Genomic DNA, 20,393 nt, shown 5'->3' with positions numbered 1-20,393 from the left:
TGTATAGGGTTCATGGATGCAAAATGATAAAGGGAGCTTCGTGATGAAATAGGCTTTAAAGCTTCACTTCTACATTTGTTGCTTTTTTCTTTCACTTCTCTTAAAAAGTTGTGTTGTTTTTTTTAATGTTTAAATCTGACAATTTTGTTTAAAAAAAGGAAAACATTTGTGTTATATATTCATTTCCTATACTCTTTGGATCTAGCGTAGACATACATTGATCCTATTTTTATATGAGAATAATAAGGTCACCCAAGAATGTCATTTCTCATATGAATTTCTGTTTATCAAAGGCTTGAAAAATGAATTCTAAAGATATTGGTACATTTAGAAAGACAATCTCATTGTAATTAAGTATTTTCTTATTTGAAGAAGTACCATTCATTAAATGTTTTTTAAAACCCATGTTTTACCATGCATATGAGGTCCGACAAGATTGCAAACTCATCCTAGAAAAAGTGCTATATACCTCATTGCTGAATATCACTACAGTCACCTTTGAAGTACTCCCTTTGGGAAGCTATGCACTGACGCCAGTGCCTAGTCCACCCTTCAAAGCAATTTTGGAATTCTTTCTGGAATGGCCATCAGAGCTGTCGCCATATTACCCTTAAGTTCTGAATGTCATCAAAATGTCTTCTTTTCAATATTTCCTTTATCTTTGGGTCAAGAAAGAAGTCACTGGGGGCCAGATCAGGTGAGTAGGGAGGGTGTTCCAATACAGTTATTTGTTTACTGGCTAAAAATTCCCTCGCAGACAGTGCCGTGCGAGCTGGTGCATTGTCATGGTGCAAGAACCATGAATTGTTGGCGAAAAGGTCAGGTCATCTAACTTTATCATGCAGCCTTTTCAGCACTTCCAAATAGTGAACTTTGTTAACTGTTTGTTCAGTGGTTACAATTTCATAATGAGTAATCCCTCTGATATCAAAAAAGTTTAGCAACATCATTGCAACAAGTTCGCGAACTTAATTGTCAGACCTCGTATTTAAACTTAAGTGGATAGACATAAATTCTGATAATGACAAAAGCATTCATACCCTGAAGAATTTTAACTGTTAATAAGCATAGCTTTTATGGAAAATAGATTATGTAATAGAAATTGCTGAGTGAATGAAAGTAATAAAAAATAAAAAAGTACAGAGTTGAGAGACAGTAGTTAAATTATCTATGTACATGGCAGGTATAGGACACCTAAAATAAAATGGACTATGAAGGAGTAGTGTGTTTTAGGGGAGAAGAAGACTTGGGACTGCTTCTTTGAAGGAAGAATGTTTACAAGTTAGTCAAATTTATATTATTTACATTCTAATAAATGAAAATTTTAGTTTTGGATTCTTCTGGTTGGGATTCTGCTAGTTTATCCCTCAATCATTATACTCGTCAAACATCCAGGAATTTGAAACTTGATGATAAATGTCCATTTGTATCACAAACAATGATCAAAGATTAGTCAGCATCCACAGACTTTGGACAGATGACCTTAACAGATAAAGAAAATACTAATATTGCAGTTGTATTTCTATTAGGAAATTATAGGCTTCATGACCTGTGTGAATCACAGCTACCAGAAAATAGAGAACAAAGAAGGTAATGAAAAACAGAGTTCAACCCTTCACCACCTCTTTGTGGTTTCACCATAGTTCTGACTTTTCAAATCATTTTGTGGCAAAATCTACTTTATGTTGACACCATTTATGCAACCCACAACCAAACAGAATACCTGTTAGCAAGACATTTACATGCTTCCTCTAACCAAAGTAGCATACACACACACACATACACACACACACACACACACACATACACACACACACACATGAAAGAAAATGAGAAAGGGTAATTTCCCTTAGACTAGTACTGAGCGTTCCCTTGGAAGTGGGTAGCAGCATTATTTTTTATTATAGGTAGAATGTTGGGAATATGCCGTGGGCTGCTGTGCTGCCAGGAGCGGCCCGTGGCCAGCCTGAGTGGCTGGCAGCCAGTGTGAGTGGCCGTGGGCTGCTGCGATCTGCTGTGAGCTGCCCGAGCAGCCAACCAACCAACCAACGACCCGTGACCACCTGCCTCAGCTGGGGGGCGGGGGGGGGCGGGGGGGGGACACGCAAGGCTCAAAATACCAGCATGGGCCAGGGAGCTGTGTCCTGCACAACTAGACTGAGAAACAATGGCTTGAACTGGAATGGGGTGGGGGTGAGGGTGGGGGGAGGGAAGGCAGAAGAAGGGGGGAAAAATGTTGGGACTAGATGGGAAATCTAGGTAGAGATCTAAAGATTGCCTCCTGAAACAAAACGTGGTTTCTTAGCTTTAGTTTTATAGCTCTGAATTCACAAATATTAGTTATAATTCTATTTAGTGTAGTGAAAACGCACCTGCTGAAACCAAATATTAAAATATTTCTTGTATTTTCTATGGCTTTATATATTTTAGAGTTGACTTTTCCAGCAGTAATGGGAGTTGTTGAGAATTGTCTACCTGGTACTTCCTTCTCAGCGGGATCCACATAGTCTGTCACTTTCTAAAATTTTTTTAATGAATACATAGTTCGCAATTGATTTTAAGAAGTGCTGTTTTATTTAAAACCAATATATGGAAAACCAATTTTAATTCTACTAGGATACTCATTCTATTGACTAACTCCATCTGATACCTGTTCTACTTTATGTACCATTAATTTTGTGCCCTTTATCAGGGCTGTAGGAATAAAACATACAGTATTTTTTCACTCCTATAGTTTTATCTTCTTTTCTTAATCCTTACTTCTAGAATTAACATTGTGTTTACCAAAGATTTTCAGTTGTCTCCTAGAGTAGTGATTGCAAGCTATAAATCCAAGGTTGTTTATCTATCTATACAAGTGTCTTATTTCTTCATGAGCCTGTTAGATCCAAGAAGCAGGAGATTTTTTTTTTTTTTTAATTAATTTTATTGGGGTGACAGTTGTTAGTAAATTTACATAGATTTCAGGTGTACAATTCTGTATTACATCGTCTATAAATCCCATTGTGTGTTCACCACCCAGAGTCAGTTCTCCTTCCATCACCATATATTTGATCCCCTTTACCCTCATCACCCACCCCCCACCCCCTTACCCTCTGGTAACCACTAAATTATTGTCTGTGTCTATGAGTTTTTGTTTCTCATTTGTTTGTCTTGTTCTTTTTGGTTTATATACCACATATCAGTGAAATCATAGGGTTCTCTGCTTTTTCTGTCTGACTTGTTTCACTTAGCATTATTCTCTCGAGATCCATCCATGTTGTCACAAATGTTCCTATATCATCTTTCCTTAACGCCGAATAGTATTCCATTGTGTATATGTACCACAACTTCTTTATCCATTCATCTATCGAAGGACATTTTGGTTGTTTCCATGTCTTGGCCACCGTAAACAAAGCTGCAATGAACATTGGCGTACACGTGTCTCTATAGAGAAATGAGAAGCAGGAGATTTTAAACACCTACACAAGCTCCCTCAACACAGGAACATGTGAAACAGAAAAACTACAAAATAAATTCAAGCGACTTAAAACAGATCAAGTAATTCATTTCACTTCTTCGTTGATAACTTTTATACAATAATGAGCAGAGTCTAGTTTTTGCATTTATTCATTGAATAAAGATTTATTCTGTACTGATTATTGTATATCTTAAATATTTCTGGAAACATTTCCTCAGTTCGGGCCTGTGTCATCTTTATTTTGAATTACTGCCTTCTAATTCGTCTCTTTTCATTTATTAGTATGCCCCTCAAATTCATCACTACCACAGCATTTAGAGTGATTTACCTCAAATGAAAATATGACCATGAACCACTCTTTAAAACAGATTAATGTCCAGGCATCTTAAAATTACATATAAGGCTTTTATAATCTGACTTCTGCCTAACTCTTCATCTTTAGCTCTTTCTACTATCCGCCCTTTCTACAGTCCGTTACTGAACTGCTGGTGATGCCCTTCTCACCATCCATGTGTTTTAGACAGAATGTACCCAATTGTATGCTTCTCTCCCTGTCTTCATACAGCCTGGCATGCTCTCCCCCTTTCCTGCCCTCTATCCCTTTGATTCTAGATAACCTCACTGTTTAAATCTTAGCTCGGGCATATCTCTAAGAAAACCATTCCTGACACCTCTTATCTATGTTCTTTAAATCCCAGTGCTAGGTCTTAAAAGATGAAAATAAATTTGTTAGAATGGTAGAGGAAAATTTCAGCTATAAGGAAGGGTGTACACTGATCAAGGCATAAAACGTAACAGTTTTGGAAACTGAATAATGTTACAGTTGATTCTTGGGGTGTTATTCAAAAGGTACTATTATGAGGTAGGGAATAGAGTATAGTGGGACTTGATACGTTTGTTCTGTATTTCTAAATTTTCTTTTGTTTCTGATTGTTTTTTCATTGATGTTGGGTGAATGTATTTGTGAATGAAATTTTGAGATGTTTGTATGCCTTGAACTTTGTGACATCTATTTTTTACCAAATGCTTTGTTGAAGTTTTAGATAATTGAAAGTATTTCTTAAATAAATATCAGCTAAAGGTTAAGCTTAATTTAAATTCTCAATTGATACAATGTTATTTTCTGTTTTTACAAAGATTATATAGTTTTATCTAACTGTTCTAATCTGTAGTTTTATCTAACAATTCATTTTAATATATAGATTTGTCAGCAGAACTAGACTTAGAAATGACATCAGAAGAAGGGCAAGAAAGCCTTGATGGAAGTGAAAATAATTACCCACAGGTATGTAAAAATTTAAATTTCTAGTATAATACCATTTTCTATGCTTTAATAACATAACACAGTCCCACTGAAATTACCTTTCTCTAGATGAGTTTTCTTTTATACCCACATTGTTGAGAGTTTTTATCATAAATAGATGTTGAATTTTGTCAAATGGTTTTTCTGCATCTATTGAGCTAATGATATGATTTTTTTCTAAATCATATGATTTTTATCTTTGGTTTTGTTGATGTGATGAATCACATTAATTATTTTGTGGATGTTGAGCCACCCTTGTATCCCTGGTATAAATCCCACTTGATCTTGGTGTATGATCTTTTTAATGTGCTGTTGAATTCAGTTTGCTAGTAGTTTGTTGAAAATTTTGGCATCCATGTTTATCAGGGATATTGGCTTGTAATTCTTTTTCTTTGTAGGGTCTTTGTCTGGTTTTGGTAACCAGGATTACACTGGCCTCTTAGAATGAGTTTAGAAATGTTCTTTTCTCTTCAATTTTTTTTTTTTTTTTTGAATTGTTTGAAAAGAACAAAATAAGCAAAACAACAAAAACAGACTGATAGAAACAGAGACCAAAGGGACAGTTACTAGAAGGGAGGTGGTTGGGGGGATTGGTGTAAAGGGGAAGGGGAATATAATCAATGATATTGTGATATGTTTGCATGGTGACAGATGATTACTAGAATTAGTGGGGTGATCACATTGTAAGGTATAAAATTATCAAATCACTATATTGTACTCCTGCAACTAATATAACCAATATAAGATTGTATACCAACTATACTTATATACTTAAATTTAAAAAAGGAAAAAAACCAGAAATTACTTTTCGAGCTAGGCTTTTAGAGTTAATAGAGCATAATTGAGTCTAGTTTTTATAATATTTGAACTAATTACAAAAATTGAAAATAGTGTTAGAATCTGTAGTAACTTACAGCTATATCTTATCTTTGGAATTGAAGCACAAAACAACAACAACAAAAAACTGTCCTGAATATTGTTTGCTCCTTTCATTTTTATAACTTCCTTTCATAATAAAGAAGGTAACATCAAATATTGAATCACATGATTAAACAGTTGAAATTATGGACAATGTAAAAATGATGATCACTGAGTCGGACTCATGTGAAAGGAGCCATCACTGTCAGAGGTTCAAAATTTGCAGTTTCATATGGCAAGTTACTTAGGCCAGGTTCCAGATGGATTCTGCCTTGTGAACTCTATGTATAATAATTGACCTCTGAGTCTACAGGGAGAGAATGGGGTCATGAAATCAACTCAACCGCTTGTTAAGGGAATCACACCTTGCAGGATGGGACCTTTTGTTGTTAGGGTACAAACAATAACTTTCTAGTTTCTTTCATTTTGGTGTAGGAAATCAATAAATATTCATTTTTTTATACATGCTCATTAGTGGATATTAGAATATATTATAATTGGATGCAACTGGTAACTATATCAATGTACAACACTACCATAGTATATAATGTGAATTCAAATTAGGAATTTGATTGATGTTAATGATTTTGACTCCTAATAATTTAAAGTTTGCCTCTTCTCCAGTTATTAATCTTTAAATTAATAAATCTTTAAATTAGTTTTAAAATTAATAAAGTTATTTAATTTTAAGCTGTTAGGAGCCAAAATCATTAACATCGAAGAAAAACAAGTTCCTAACTTTAATTCACGTTATATACTATAATAGTGATATACGTTGATATTATTATGCCAAGCGAAATAAGACAGAAAAAGTAGAAAACCATATGACTTCACTGATATGTGGCATATAAAACTGAAAACAACAAAGGAACAAGACAAACAAACGAAGAAACAAAAACACGTAGACACAGACAATAGTTTAGTGGTTACCAGAGGGTAAGGGGGGCGGTGGTAGATGAGAGTAAAAGGGATCAAATATATGGTGATGGAAGGAGAACTGACTCTGAGTGGTGAACACACAATGTAATATATAGATGATGTATTACAGAATTGTACACCTGAAATCTATGTAACTTTACTAACAATTGTCACCCCAATAAACTAATTTAAAATAAAATAATAAAATAGAATAAAAAGAATGTTCTTAAATGCATTGTAGGGGCTCGCTAATATATGGGGAGGTGAAATACTTTAAGTGAGGAAGCCTTTGTAACATTAAAAATCATCTACTAATTAATTTTTGGTGGATTTAACATTTAACAAATTGTTTAGTTCAAACAGAAGCAAAATTAGGTGTGCAGATTCGTGTTTTTCTCCTTATTTAGTCTAAGGCAAGTTATTTTTTACTTCTTAGTTACAATCTAGAGATTTGGGAGTAGCTAAACATAGATTAAGTTTGACAGGTAAATTTTAATTATATTCTAATTTTTCTTTGTCCATACTTGATTCCTTCAGCATCAAGTTATTTCACAAACATGTACCCCGACAGAAAAGACATCTGAAAATCAAACTAAACAAATTAATCTTCCACTTTTGCATCTGCAAAAAATGTCTCAAGATAGAGAGAATATATCTGTATATCCAGGACGTCCTTGTGTGCAAAAGTATGAGAAAATTTGGACCAAGCAAGGCAAATTAGAGTGGAGAAATGATTTAAAACTCATCATAAACGAGTTAAAGCAGAAGTTTGGTGAGTTTTGTGAAAAATACAAAATCACTGCTTGTTCTGAGGAAGAGCCACTACCTGATAACTCTAAAGAAGGATCAAACTTAAGAGAAATACCTTCTAATTTGTCAAATAATATACTTGATTGTGAGGAAAAAGATACATTTGGAGTTTTTATCTCTGCAGTATTCCAGGCACTTCCTGAACAAAAAGAACCCACTCCCGAAAATGTCTTTCCATCTCATTCATACTCTGGGTTTCCGGAATATTCTTGCCAGTCACTTTCTAAGCTTTGTTTAAATGAAGGTAAATTACACCATGAAAATGATAACAAACCAGATTCTGAACATGTTTTTAACAAAAATGCTGAGAGTTTTTATAGTGATATAGAAAATAGAAAAGTAAGGAACTCCGTAGTTCCATTTGAAGTGAAAGAAGACCAATAGTTTAATATGCAGGTGACAAAAAATAGGAACCCAAATACCACTAATTGGAAATTAGGTATTGGACATACATCTCAGTGTAATGATCCAAAAACTCTTTTTGATTTGTGTCTTGCCCGCTCCAATGAAATGCAATTCATGATTCAAATAAAAAGCCACGATTTTTCTGCTGTTACAAATACTTATAAGGAAACAAAACCAAATCAGGACTTGTTCTAGAAGCCATTACATGCAGATAATTGTATTGCTAATAACTGTAAAAGCATGGAAACTGAATTAGAAAATGTAAGTTCTTCTCCCCTGTATAGTGACAGAACATCTAAAGTATATCTAAATGTAGAATTACAGCAAGCTATGTGAAGGTTTAAGAATGAGATAGGCATGTTAAAAGTAGAGTTCCTGGCTTTGGAAAAAGAGAAAATTCAAAAAGAGGTAGAGGTTCACTTGTTGCTACTCTGTTTTTTTCTCTATCAGTTACCTGATCCATTCTGATTTTTCACTTTGAAAAGAGTTGTGTATAACATAGGGTTGCCTTAATATGTAATTGTGTTTTCAAATAGATTATTTCTGCTATCTAAATAATAGGAGTTCAAGAAAACATTTTCATAATTGTTCCTTAATCAACTTAAGTGTCTCTGTCAGTCTTCTGTATGAACTGGGAAATTAATTTAGCTATGTACCATGTGACTTTCTGCATCAGAAAAAAATATAAAGGAGACTGCTTAAAAAAATGTAATAAGCTTTGGATTGTTTTTTAATGTATTGGCTTAAATATAAATTGCATTCTATAAACAATAAAATGGAAAGGAACCAATGACTGAGAGAAGGGATATAAACAAATATTCCCAGCTATACTAATGTGTTTTATACTCTAGTGTATGCAATCTTTTATATGCTTTACTTTAAAAAGTAAGACACTTAGAATTCCAACATGACCACTTTGAGATTTTTTAATAACAAACATATTTAAATATATTTAAATATATATATTTTATCACCACTCTCACATGTTTTTGTTGATTCATACCTTTATATTATGTTGTTTAATAAAGTATGGTACATTTTGACATGCATGATTTTATCATATAGGTAATGTAAACCCTTTGCAAAATATTCCGTATTTAACTCTAAAGGAGAAAACAGTTTTCAGGTGCATTGACTTTTAAATATAGACAAAATTGATATATTCTTTTTCAAAAGAAAAAGTGGATGAGTCCTCCCCCCAAACTAAAGCATTTAAATCACTTTTTTAAAGTCATACTTTTAATTGATCTGATCAGTTTGACGAATTTATCTGGTAATTTTTCTGATCCAGCATTCTAGAATTCTATAATCTCTTTTGGTGCCATAGAATGCTAGGTAATGCATCTTTGGGAGCTTTGGAAAAATTATCTACCCTTTGGTGTTATTTTAATTTTCAGTAAATATGGGGCTAACGTATTAGATAATTACTTCCATATGCTCTAGCTATAAAATTCTATGGTTATTGAATGTGAAGTTCGGGGAGCATTACTCATTTTCTAGAATTCTACATTAACTAACAGTTGGTCAGTTTCACTGTGCTCCTGTGTTGTGTAGACTTTGGTTCCTATATTTCATGAATACCATTATGATTTTGATATCCCCAAGATCTAAAGGAAAAAAAGAGTTGTAAAAGGCAAGAGGGGAAGAATAGCTTAGTGCAAAAAGAAGACTTCCTATTATTAACCACATTCCTAAGCTCTATGTCACACCCTCTAAGTCTGGCTGTGTGGTGCAAAATCCAGGTGGTAAAGACAGAAGACAACAAATTTTGTGTCTTGGTCTTTTTATTTCTCTGTCTCTGCTAGTTAGATGGGGGATGGTGTTAGGTAGCAAAGAGTGGATGTGAATAAGAGCACCACATTAAGAAAGCCCTTTGTGAAACAGAAATGAAACAGAATTTACAAAAATTTCAGTGACCTATCATGATACAGTAAGCACAAAAATATTTTTATTGGTGAAAGACATGACATTTAAACTCAGAGCCTAATGATAAAATCAATGAAAATACAAAAGTTCTTTTTAATGAATAAATTAATTATTAAATTATCCTTAGTATCAAGCTTTTGTTGACTGGACAAGATAATTCTCCAGGTAGTCCACTAAAAGAGCAGTTTATTTGGAAAAAGAAAAAGAAACAAAACCACCACAGCAATGTGAGGACTCACACCTCTGGCCAGAGCTCCAACCGGCTGCAAATGTGCAAAAAGAAAAGGAGAGCTCTTCCGCAAATGGCTCCCTATGTGAGTCCTTCTCCCGGAAGTTAGAACTATCAAGTTTTAACTGGAAGTCAGGACTAGAGAGTAACAGGGAGCCCAGCTCTGCCCTTAGACCTCCTAGCTCTGTGGTTAGTCATCTTAAGATGCCAGTTCACTTTTATCACTTTCATTAAAGATTGAAGAAGAAAAGAAGCACAAAAGTAGTGAAATGGAAGTAACAGAACACATACATAATGCTGCTGCTGCTGACAGCCATGGATTAATTCAAGAAAGAAAGAGTAGAAAAACTGATGACCAGCAATTTCCTATTATGGAGAATGAAGATTCTGATAGGTAAGCCCATAGCAATATTTAACAGTAGTTCATTGTTATTTTCCTATCCAGCAAATTCTAATTTGAGCAAATATTCATGATTAACAAACTTTGTATTTTTACCAGGGATTTTCAGCCTTGCCCGGTAATCTGAAAATGCAAATTAACCAAATTAACAAAAAAAAAAAAAACTAACAATAAGATACCATTTTTTGAAGTCATAATGATAAATAATTTATTTAAAAAAATAACAACCAGGGTTGGCAAATGGGAAGAAAAAGGCATTCTCATACACTATTGGTAGACATAATTTCTTAGACCTCGTTTTGTTACCGGAGAGTGGGCCCTCCTCAGCGTGGTGTACAGGTTCTTGGCGTCTTGAGCAAAGAACTGAATGAGATACCGAGATAAAGTAGTGAAAGAGCAGTTTATTCAAAGAGATAGAAGTGGCCCCAGCAGAAAGCAGTGGCTCAAGGGCCATTGTTAGAAGAGAGTACACTCCAAAGGGATTGTAGCGGGCCTGAGCAGAACAATGGGCTCGAAAGGCTCAAAGGCTTAAAGGCACTGACTGGCAAGAACTTGGGGTTTTTATCCCTTTTTTTCACTAGAATGGGCTGTTCCTTTCCAGACATGGGACCACTTGATTGACACCTGTGATTGACAAGAGGATATTACCTCATCTTATTAGACTGCGCATGTTCCTTCCCAGAATTCAGTCTGTTATAATGATATGAATGAACTTCCGGGCATATGCATGGTATTATAATGATAGTATAATGAGGCCCAGGTGAAATGAAGGTGGTTGTGGCCTTTACTGCACAGGTGTGAGTGACTGGTTTAATCTAGTTGGGTATTTTGTACCCATTTGTTTCCTCATAGGGGTAGATAATTACAGTGAAAAGGGGAAGTGTTGGGCGGAGGGGGAGGTCTTTTGGGCAGTCGCATTCTGTGGGTTGGGTTGGATGTGCAGGAATGCAGAGACCTGATGCCTATCTCTAACTGCCTGCCTTGTTTTCTCCTTGAGAGACGTGATCCCCATAAAATCTCTGTGAGGGACAGGAGGTCCTTTCTTCTGTATCTGCTTCCTGCTGGGCAGGGGTGTAGAGCTGTCCCTACCTATTGGGGGATTCACAGAACTCTCGTCATATCTGATCCTAGGTGAGAGGAAAGGGACCCGAGATCCACCTGGAACACCGTGTTGGCTTCTCTGGTTGGGACTAGTAATCTTGCTGGGGTATCATCTGTATCCCCAAGGCCCCTGAATGAGGAAAAATAGATTTTAATTAATACATTTAAAAGTGTTGGCTTAAAGAGCAGAACTCAAAGCTATTGATGCTACCGTGTTTCCCCGAAAATAAGACCTAGCCAGACCATCAGTTTTAATGTGTCTTTTGGAGCAAAAATTAATATAAGACCTGGTCTTATTTTAATATAAGACTGGGTATAATATAATATAATATAGTATAGTATAATATAATATAATATATAATATAATACCAGGTATAATATAGTATAATATAATATAATACCAGATATAATATAATGTAATATAATATAATATAATACAATATAATACTGGGTATAATATAATATCATATCATATAATACTGGATCTTATATTAATTTTTACTCCAAAAGATGCATTTGAGCTGATGGTCCAGCTAGGTCTTATTTTGGGTGAAACATGGTATGTGATGGAAAATCCATCTGCTCTATGGAGCCTGTGGCTACTTAACTGGTTATTCAGGTGATGTTAATTGTCCAGGAGCTGGGCCCAGAATGGGTTGGAAAGAACATTTGGCTTCAATGATTACAATCAACAAGTATAAATCACAAGCCTTAGGGTAATTATCTAAAACAGGGGGTAGGAGCTACAAAACTGGGAAAAAAGAAACATTAAGGAGAAGGAAACTTAAAATTTCTGTAGGAAAGAAAACTTAAAAGTTTTTCCGGGGGTGGGGGCACTCATTGGCCCGTATCAGTTTTACTAAATCTATCAGCAATATTTGACCCAATGAAAACTCTGTCCAAAGTCTTTTCTTGATTTGGCTTTCAGGACTTTTAGTTTTCCCGGGGAAAAACACCTACTTGGTTCCCCTTGCTTGTCTAGTCCGTCCATTTTGGATTGTTTTCCTTGTTTCTCCTCATCTCCCACCTTTTACACATTCAAGTGGCCCCAGGATTCAGTCCTTGATCTTTTTCTCATGACTTTTACTACCTTGTTTATGCTAATGTTCCCCAAAGTTATATCTCCAGCGCAGATCTCTCCTTAATTGCAAACCTATATATCAAACTGCCTACTTGATATCTCTTTTTGGATAGCTATCGGGTATTGCAAACTTAAGATGTCCAAAATCGAACTACAGTACTGATGTTGTTTCTCTTACCTGCCCCTAATGTAGTTTTCCCTGTTTGAGTTAATGACAACTCTTCCAATTGCTCTGCCCAAAACTTGGTGTCATCTTCAACTCCTGCCTTTCTCTTTTCTCTTACACTTCACATCTGATCTATCAGCAAATCTTGTCAGCTTGCCTTCAGAATACATCCAGAGCCAATCACATCTTCCAGGCCCAAACCTGTCTCATTGGCTGTCTAGATTAGTGTAATAGTCAACTAATTGTTTTTTTTTGTTTCTTTCTTCCATTCATTCATTCCTCCTTCATTCTTTTTTCTTTCTCTTCCTTCCTTCCTTCCTTCCTTTTTTCCTTCCTTCTTTCCTTCCTTCCTTCCTTTTTTTCTTTCTCTCTCTCTTTCTCTCTCTTTCATCTGACTATCCCCCCTCCCTCCCACCCACCTTCTCTCTCTCCCTTTTTTCCTTCCTTCCTTCCTTTCTTCCTTTCTTCCTTCCATCCACCCTCCCTTTCCATCAATTCTAAGCACAGTGGATCTATTAAAGATAAGTCAGATTATGTCATTCCTGTGCTCAAAACCTTCTAATCGCCTCCCATTTTCACTCAGAGTATATGCCAAAGTTTTTCCTAATATTCCCTTAGGAATAGACCTTATATAGTCTGTTCATCTCAGCTCTCTGTCCCTGTCTCTGACTTGAACTTCTATTTATTAACCTTTTCACTCTGTTCCAACCACACTGAATCTCTCACTATTCCTTAAACACTCCAGGCATACCTGCGTACTTGCTGCTGATTCTCTCTGGAATGCTTTTCCCTCAGATTCCTCATGGCATGCTCTTCCCATTCTTCAGTTCTTTACTTAAAAGGCACTTTCTTAGCAAGACCTTTCTTGGCTTGCCTAATATTTTGACCACTTCTGCCCCTACAGCACATCAAAGTTTTATTTTCTGTTTTAGTTTTTCTCCCCTAACATACTGCATATTTTGCCTGTCTAGTTATTGTGTGTTTACTTCACTCTCATGACCAGGATTTTTGTCTATTCACTGCCATATCCTCAGTATCTAGAAAAGGGCCTAGCAAACAGTACTACTCAAATATTTACTGAATGAATGGAGCTTAACATATGTGTATTGTTTTAAACATTATGCTAATTCTCACTTACACAAGAAACAAGTTTGAGGTAGGTTCATTCTGACAATTTTACCTGTCAATTATATGCATTTAAAAAATTCTTTTTGGCTTTTTTTAATAAGCTACATTCTCTCCATGAATGTTTTTCCATTTAGGGAGAAAAGTCCAATACTGTGGTTACTCACCATTGATTTTTTTTACTGGTATTTATAGTAGTTTTAATTAAGGTAAAATGAATCAAACAGATAGCAAACTTCATTTCTATTTTATAAAGAAAAATGAAATGTAGTACTGGTAAATTATTCTAGGACTATAAAAAATACTTGCCAAAGGATTATAAGCCTTCAATATCCAAAATAAAAAGGTGAAGTTGGAATTTGTTGCTCACTATAGAAAGAGAGCTATGCTGGTCAGGTGCAATATTTTCTACCAGAATAACAGGCTGTTTTTATATATAGTTTTTAGAATAGTAGGGTTTAAGGATTAGTGGACTTTCAGAGGCATGAGTTGTTTGACATCATCTGAAGCAGCATGGCTATTTGGGTGAGACAGTTGTTGATTGTTTGGCATTCTGAGGCATGTTTATTTGAGTAAGTTTGTCTCTGATTGGCTTTCTTTCAGAAGGGAGTGACTGACGTTGATAGGTTGGTGAGTGAGGCCAGTGGTCATTGATTAAACACATTGAAAACTGGTTCTGCAGGCCTCTTGTTACCATGACTACATGTTAATTTCTCCCCCCCCCCAAGTTTTGAACGACTTTAACCAAATGTTTTCTGTTTAAAAGTTGCCTTCTGTCAACTATGTTCAAGATGAAAACTTATTTCATATTGTATAATTACAGACTTATTTTTGAAGTTTGGGTCAAGAGGAATTGTTTAATAATTACTCTCAGTAAGACCCCCCTCCCCCTTTTAGATGGTTAGTGTTAACCAGAAGAATTATCTGCCTAACTATATTTTCAAAATATAATTGTTAGCTTGCTTTTGTTTTTGGTACTTATAGGGGATCATGCTCAACTCCTAAAATAATAATTTCTCATGGGAAATTTCAGTCTTTTAGTGAATTTATATAGCTGTATGATCATGATTATTCTTATGCATGCATTTACTACATAAAAAAGTAATTATAATTTTCTGTTGGTAAATCTAGCTTTTTATAATAGGATTAGATACTAGGCTAAAAGTATACAAAAGTTACCAAATAATTTTATTGTCAACAAAATCATAACTAATTGGATTATTGCTATTTTTGTACTGCGTATAATGACAGATGGATATTTTATTTCTTTGAATTCTTATCTTTTTTCCAGCTTTATTGAGATATAATTGACATGTAACATTGTATATGTTTAAGGTATACAGTGTGTTCATTTGATACACTTCTGTTGTTCAATGATTACCACAGTAGTGTTAGTTAACTTCCATCATCTCACATAATTACCATTTCTTTTTTATGTGAGTACATTTAGATCTACCCTGTCAAGTTAAGAAACGTCCAAACCTGTGGAGAAGTTTAATGAGTTTCTGTGAGCCAAACTGATGACAATTGCCAGGATTAAGAAAATGCTTTGGAAAATGACAGTTTCACAGTTTACTTTATACATTAGAATCAAAGGTGGAGACGTAAGGAGGGTTACATGAAGCCCATCCGTGGTCGATTAAGGAGGTGGGAGAAAGCAAAATGGGAAAATATCTGGGATTAGATAAAAAGTAAAATGGAGGGGCACATTTCTTTTACATTGGTGAGTACAGGATAGTTAACATTTCCTAGCACATAGAAATGGTATTGGGGAACAAGATAACAATGAGGGCTTCTGTATATGCTCCAGTGTGGAGGGTTGTTGCCGAGGGGTCTGGAAAAAGGGATGACTCTGACATTCCAAGTGTAGGTTGTCTTCGATGCAAAAAGACAATAGACAAGCTCACTTAAGGTAAAGACTGACCTTTGTCAAGGAAGCTGTAGGCCAAGGATGTGACTACCTGCCATGACCCACTTTTAGTTAGGGATTTTTATGTTCAGACCACTCTGTGGTTAATTTCAGTCTCTAAGTTTGTAGGGCCTGCTATACTCGGCCTCCCCTGAGCTTGTCAGGTTTAGTGTGTAGCCCCTTTTTCATCCACAACCCTCATAGCCCCCTTCAAGTATATGTGAGTAATACAGTATTGTTAAGTATAGTCACCATGCCGTACATTACATCCCCAGAACTTAGCATCTTATAACATCCCCACATTTCCCCCACACCCCCAGTCCCTGGCTACCACCACTCGACTCTCTGATTATATGAATTTGGTTTTTTTCTTTTCGTTTTTGTTTAGTTGCTTTTATTTTTATTTATTTTTTAAGCTTTTTATTAAAAACATTGCTAACATATATTATTTAGTTTCAAGAGTATACGGTAGTGACTCAACATTCATATAACTAAAGAAGTGATCACCATGATAAGTCCAGCAACCATCTGACACCGTACCACGCTATCACCATATTATTCACTATATTTCCTATGCTGTATATTGCATCCCCATGGCTTATTTGTTTCATACTGGAAATTTGGACCTCTTATTTCTCTTCACCTTTCCTTCCCCTTTAAAAATTTTTCAATTATAGTTGATGAGTCTGGCTTTTTCAATTCCACATATAAGTGAGATGATACAGTATTTGTTGTTCTCTGTGTGACTTATTTCACTTAGCATGATGCTCATGTTCATCCACATTGTTGCAAATGGCAGGATTTGCTTCTTTCTCATGGCTGAAAAAGATTCCATTATGTGTGTGTGTGTGTGTGTGTATGTACACACTTATATACGTACGTACATACATACATACATACATACATACCACATCTTCTTTAGTCATACATCTATTGATGAATACTTAATTTGTTTACATATTTTGGCTTGTGAATAATGATGCAGTGAACTTGAGAGTGCAGATATCCCTTTGACATTTTTATAAGGGGTGGATGCAATGTTCTATAAATGTTTGTTAGGTCCATTTGGTCTAATGTATGGTCAAGTTTAACATTGTGCTTGTTGATTTTTTCTGTCTGGATGATTTATCCATTGCTGAAAGTAGGGTACTGATGCCCTTTACTATTGTATTGTTATCTATTTCTACCTTTAGATCTGTTACTATTTGCTGAATATTTTAGGTTCTCCAATGTTGGGTGCATACAGTATATTTATAATTGTTATATCTTCTTTATGAATTGATCCTTTGTCATTATATAAAGGCCTTCTTTGTCTTGTGTTACAGTTTTTGGCTTACAGTCTGTTTTGTCTGATATAAGTCTAGCTACCTCAGTTCTCTTTTGGCTTTCACTTGCATGGAAAGAATGAATTGAGTGTCCTGTTGGCAGTATGTAGTTGGGTCTTACTATTGAATCCATCAAGTCATTCCATGCCTTTTGATTGGATAATTTAATCCATTTACAAAGTAATTATTGACAGGTAAGGACTTACTAATGCTATCTTATTTTTTTCTGGCTGTTTTGTTGTTCCATTGTTCCTTTCTTTCTCCCTTGCTGCCTTCCTTTGTGAATTGATTGTTTTCCATAGTGGTATCTATGGTATCTATGGCATCTATGTTTTCCTACAGTGGAATCTACTGTAGGTTTTTGCTTTGTGGTTACCATGGGGTGTACATAAAACATCATATAAACATTAAAAGTCTCTTTTATGTTGATCACAACTTGAATTGCATACAGTCTACCCATTTACTCCCCTTTTATGTTTTTAATGTCATAATTTCCCTCTTTTTACATGATATATTCATTAACAAATTTTTTCAGCTGCAATTATTTACAATACTCTTTTAGCCTTAATACTAGAGTTAATTGGTGAACACACCATCATATTGCAGTATTAGTGTATTCTAAATATGCCTGTATACTTCCTTTTACCACAGTGTTGCATATTTTCATGTTTTATGTTATTAGTTAGTGTCCTTTCATTTCAGCTTGAAAACGCCTTTCAGCATTTCTTGTAAGGCAGGTCTAGTGGTGATGAACTCTCTCAGCGGTGGTTTGTCTGGGAAGGTCTTTCTCTCTCCTTCATTTCTGAAGGACAGCTTTGCTAGATTGAGTATTCTTGGGTGGCAGTTTTCTTCTTTCAGCACTTGGAATATATCATCCTACTCTCTCCTGGCTTGCAAGGTCTCTGCTGAGAAATTCACCAATAGTCTCATGGGGGTTCCCTTATAAGTTACACGCCTTTTTTCTTTTGCTGCTTTTAAGGTTCACTGTTTGTGTTTGATTTTTGATAGTTTTATTATAATAAAACTGTCTTGGAGAGCATCTCTTTGAGTTTGTTTGGTGGCCTATGAGCTGTAGGAAGTTGGATGTCCAAATCTCTCCGCAAGTTTGGGAAGTTCTCAACCACTTCCTTTAATAAGCTTTCTAACCTTTTCTCACTCTCTTCTTCTTCTGGAACTGCACGAATTCACAAATTGTTTCTTTGGACAGCATCCCATAATTCAAATAGGCTTTCTTCACTCTTTTTCATCCTTTTTCTTCTCCCATGATTGCATAATTTCAAAGCTCTTGTCCTCTAATTCACAGAATCTTCTGCTTGATTAATTCTGCTGTTGATGTTCTCTTTTGCATTATTCATTTAATTCATTGTAGTCCTCAATTCCAGAATTTCTGTTTGGTTATTTTTTATTTTCTTTCTCATTGTTAAGCTTCTCATTTGTTTCTGTATTGTTTTTCTAATTTTGTTGAATTGTTTCCTGTGTTTTCTTGTACTTCACTGAGTTTTCTTAAAACTGCTATTTTGAATACTTTATCAGGTAAATTGCATATCTCCATGTCTTTCAGTAATCTTACTGGAAGATTATTTTGATCCTTTTCTGGTGTTGTGTTTCCTTGATTTTTAAATGTTCCTTAAAGTTTTGCATTGCCGTCTTTACATTTGAAGTAACAGTCACCTCTTCCAGTCTTTAATCACTGCCCTCTCCTCTGCACCCAGACTTGTATATTATTTTGCTCCAATGGTGTGCTATAACTTCCTGCTGAGAACTGGATTTCCACAAAGGCTGTCTTGTCTGTGGGTGATTATCTAAAACAGGGCTTTCAAGGGGTTGCAGACACGCTGAGAGAGGCTGGAGCTGGCTCATGGGCCATGTCGGGTCCACCACCAAGACTGTGGTCTGTGTGCCTGTTACCTGATGCACAGCTGAGACTCCTCCCAGATTCCTGGGTGTGTGGTGCTGCTTCCACAGCTCCCACAAAGGTACTTTTGTCTGTGGATTGATGCCGAATTGTTGTCAGCAGTGGGGACATGATGAGGGACGGCTCATTCAGTGATGATGCTGACTTCCCTCCAACAAAAGTAAAGATTTTCTTCCTAAGATATTTCTCTGATATTTTTCTTCATCTTATATGTGCCTGATGCTACTTTAAAAATCATTTATAGCAGAAATCTAATTGTCACTCCCATGTCTAGGAGTCATTGCTTTTAGGCAGTGAAGTCCAAATTTTATTGTGGCATTCAAGGTTCTTCAAAATTTCTTTCCTGACTTATCTCTCACTACTTGCTTCCATTATTGTATACTTTTGTTTCAAGTTCCTAGGAAACACCTAGATTCTATGTGCCTAATCTTTGTGCTCACATTCTCTAAGTAGAATGACTTCCTCCCATTTCTTTTCCTGCCGACTTCCTCTGTTTATTTTACCTCTTCTGTAAAGCCTTCCTTGCATTCACTTACAGCTTTTCATATGTCTACTCTTAAATATCACATTGTATTATACTTTTATATCTGTCCTCAAAACAAGGACTGTGTATTCCCTTCAAGATGGTGGGTACTTAATAGCTGTTTTGTGAATTAATAAATAAATTAAGATGGTAAGAGTTGGAATTTTACAAAAATTGTTTTGTTATTCTTTGTCAGCATAGTTATTAGAAAACATTGGCTTTTTCATGGATTTTTTTTAAAGAAGCCATCCTGACTTACATGTGAAGGAAATTAAGAAAAATGAAAATGAAAACTGTACATAAAAAATGTGTGATTACACCAATGCTTGAGAAGGTTGATTCACTAACTGATGGTCAACTTCAAGTGAATGACAACAGCTGTTTACGTGAAATAGATCAGGATGATAGAAGGTGAAATCTAGAAATTCTTTATTTCTAGGTGAAAGAATATTAACATTGATTTCTATTTTGTTTCCAGAATGTAGTATACAGACCAAGGCAGAGAATTCTCAACTATATCAAGTGCTGTTGAAAGGTTAAGATGAGGACAAGTGATTCTGACAAGGAGCAGTTTCAATAAATAGTTGCCATAGAAGCCAGACTATAATAAATAAGTGTAAGCAACTCCTTAGGGGATTTTTACGGTGAAAGGCAATTGAGAAATGGATGGTGACTGAAATAGAATGTGGAGTTCAAGATGTTTTTTTTCTTTTTTTCTTTCAAGATGAGAGCTTTTAGAGTATGTTTGTGTATTGTTGGAAATGATCCAGTAGAGAAGGACATGTTTATTAAATTTAATTTTGTTTGTAATTCCAAGTATTAGAAAGCTTGTTGATGGGATTACATTACCTTTTAATGGTAAAATGGTAAACTAATCAT

General features: G+C 35.2%; 1 protein-coding gene across 3 annotated transcripts in view; it reads left to right on the top strand.

Annotated features, from left to right (window-relative positions):
• Window positions 1–20,393, top strand: part of LOC308508178 (ankyrin repeat domain-containing protein 26-like) — a 109,243-nt gene that overhangs the window by 46,514 nt on the left and 42,336 nt on the right. For all 3 annotated transcript variants that reach the window (XM_081074557.1, XM_081074556.1, XM_081074558.1), the window contains 2 exons: window positions 4,663–4,745; window positions 10,206–10,363. In XM_081074557.1, coding sequence (XP_080930683.1) covers window positions 4,663–4,745; window positions 10,206–10,363 — 241 coding nt within the window. The remainder of the gene's footprint in view (window positions 1–4,662; window positions 4,746–10,205; window positions 10,364–20,393) is intronic.

Source organism: Rhinolophus hipposideros (assembly GCF_964194185.1).
Source record: "Rhinolophus hipposideros genome assembly, chromosome: 1".
NCBI lineage: Eukaryota > Metazoa > Chordata > Mammalia > Chiroptera > Rhinolophidae > Rhinolophus > Rhinolophus hipposideros.
The sequence above is the reverse complement of the archived record's forward strand: the minus strand, read 5'-3'. Positions and strand labels throughout refer to the sequence as shown.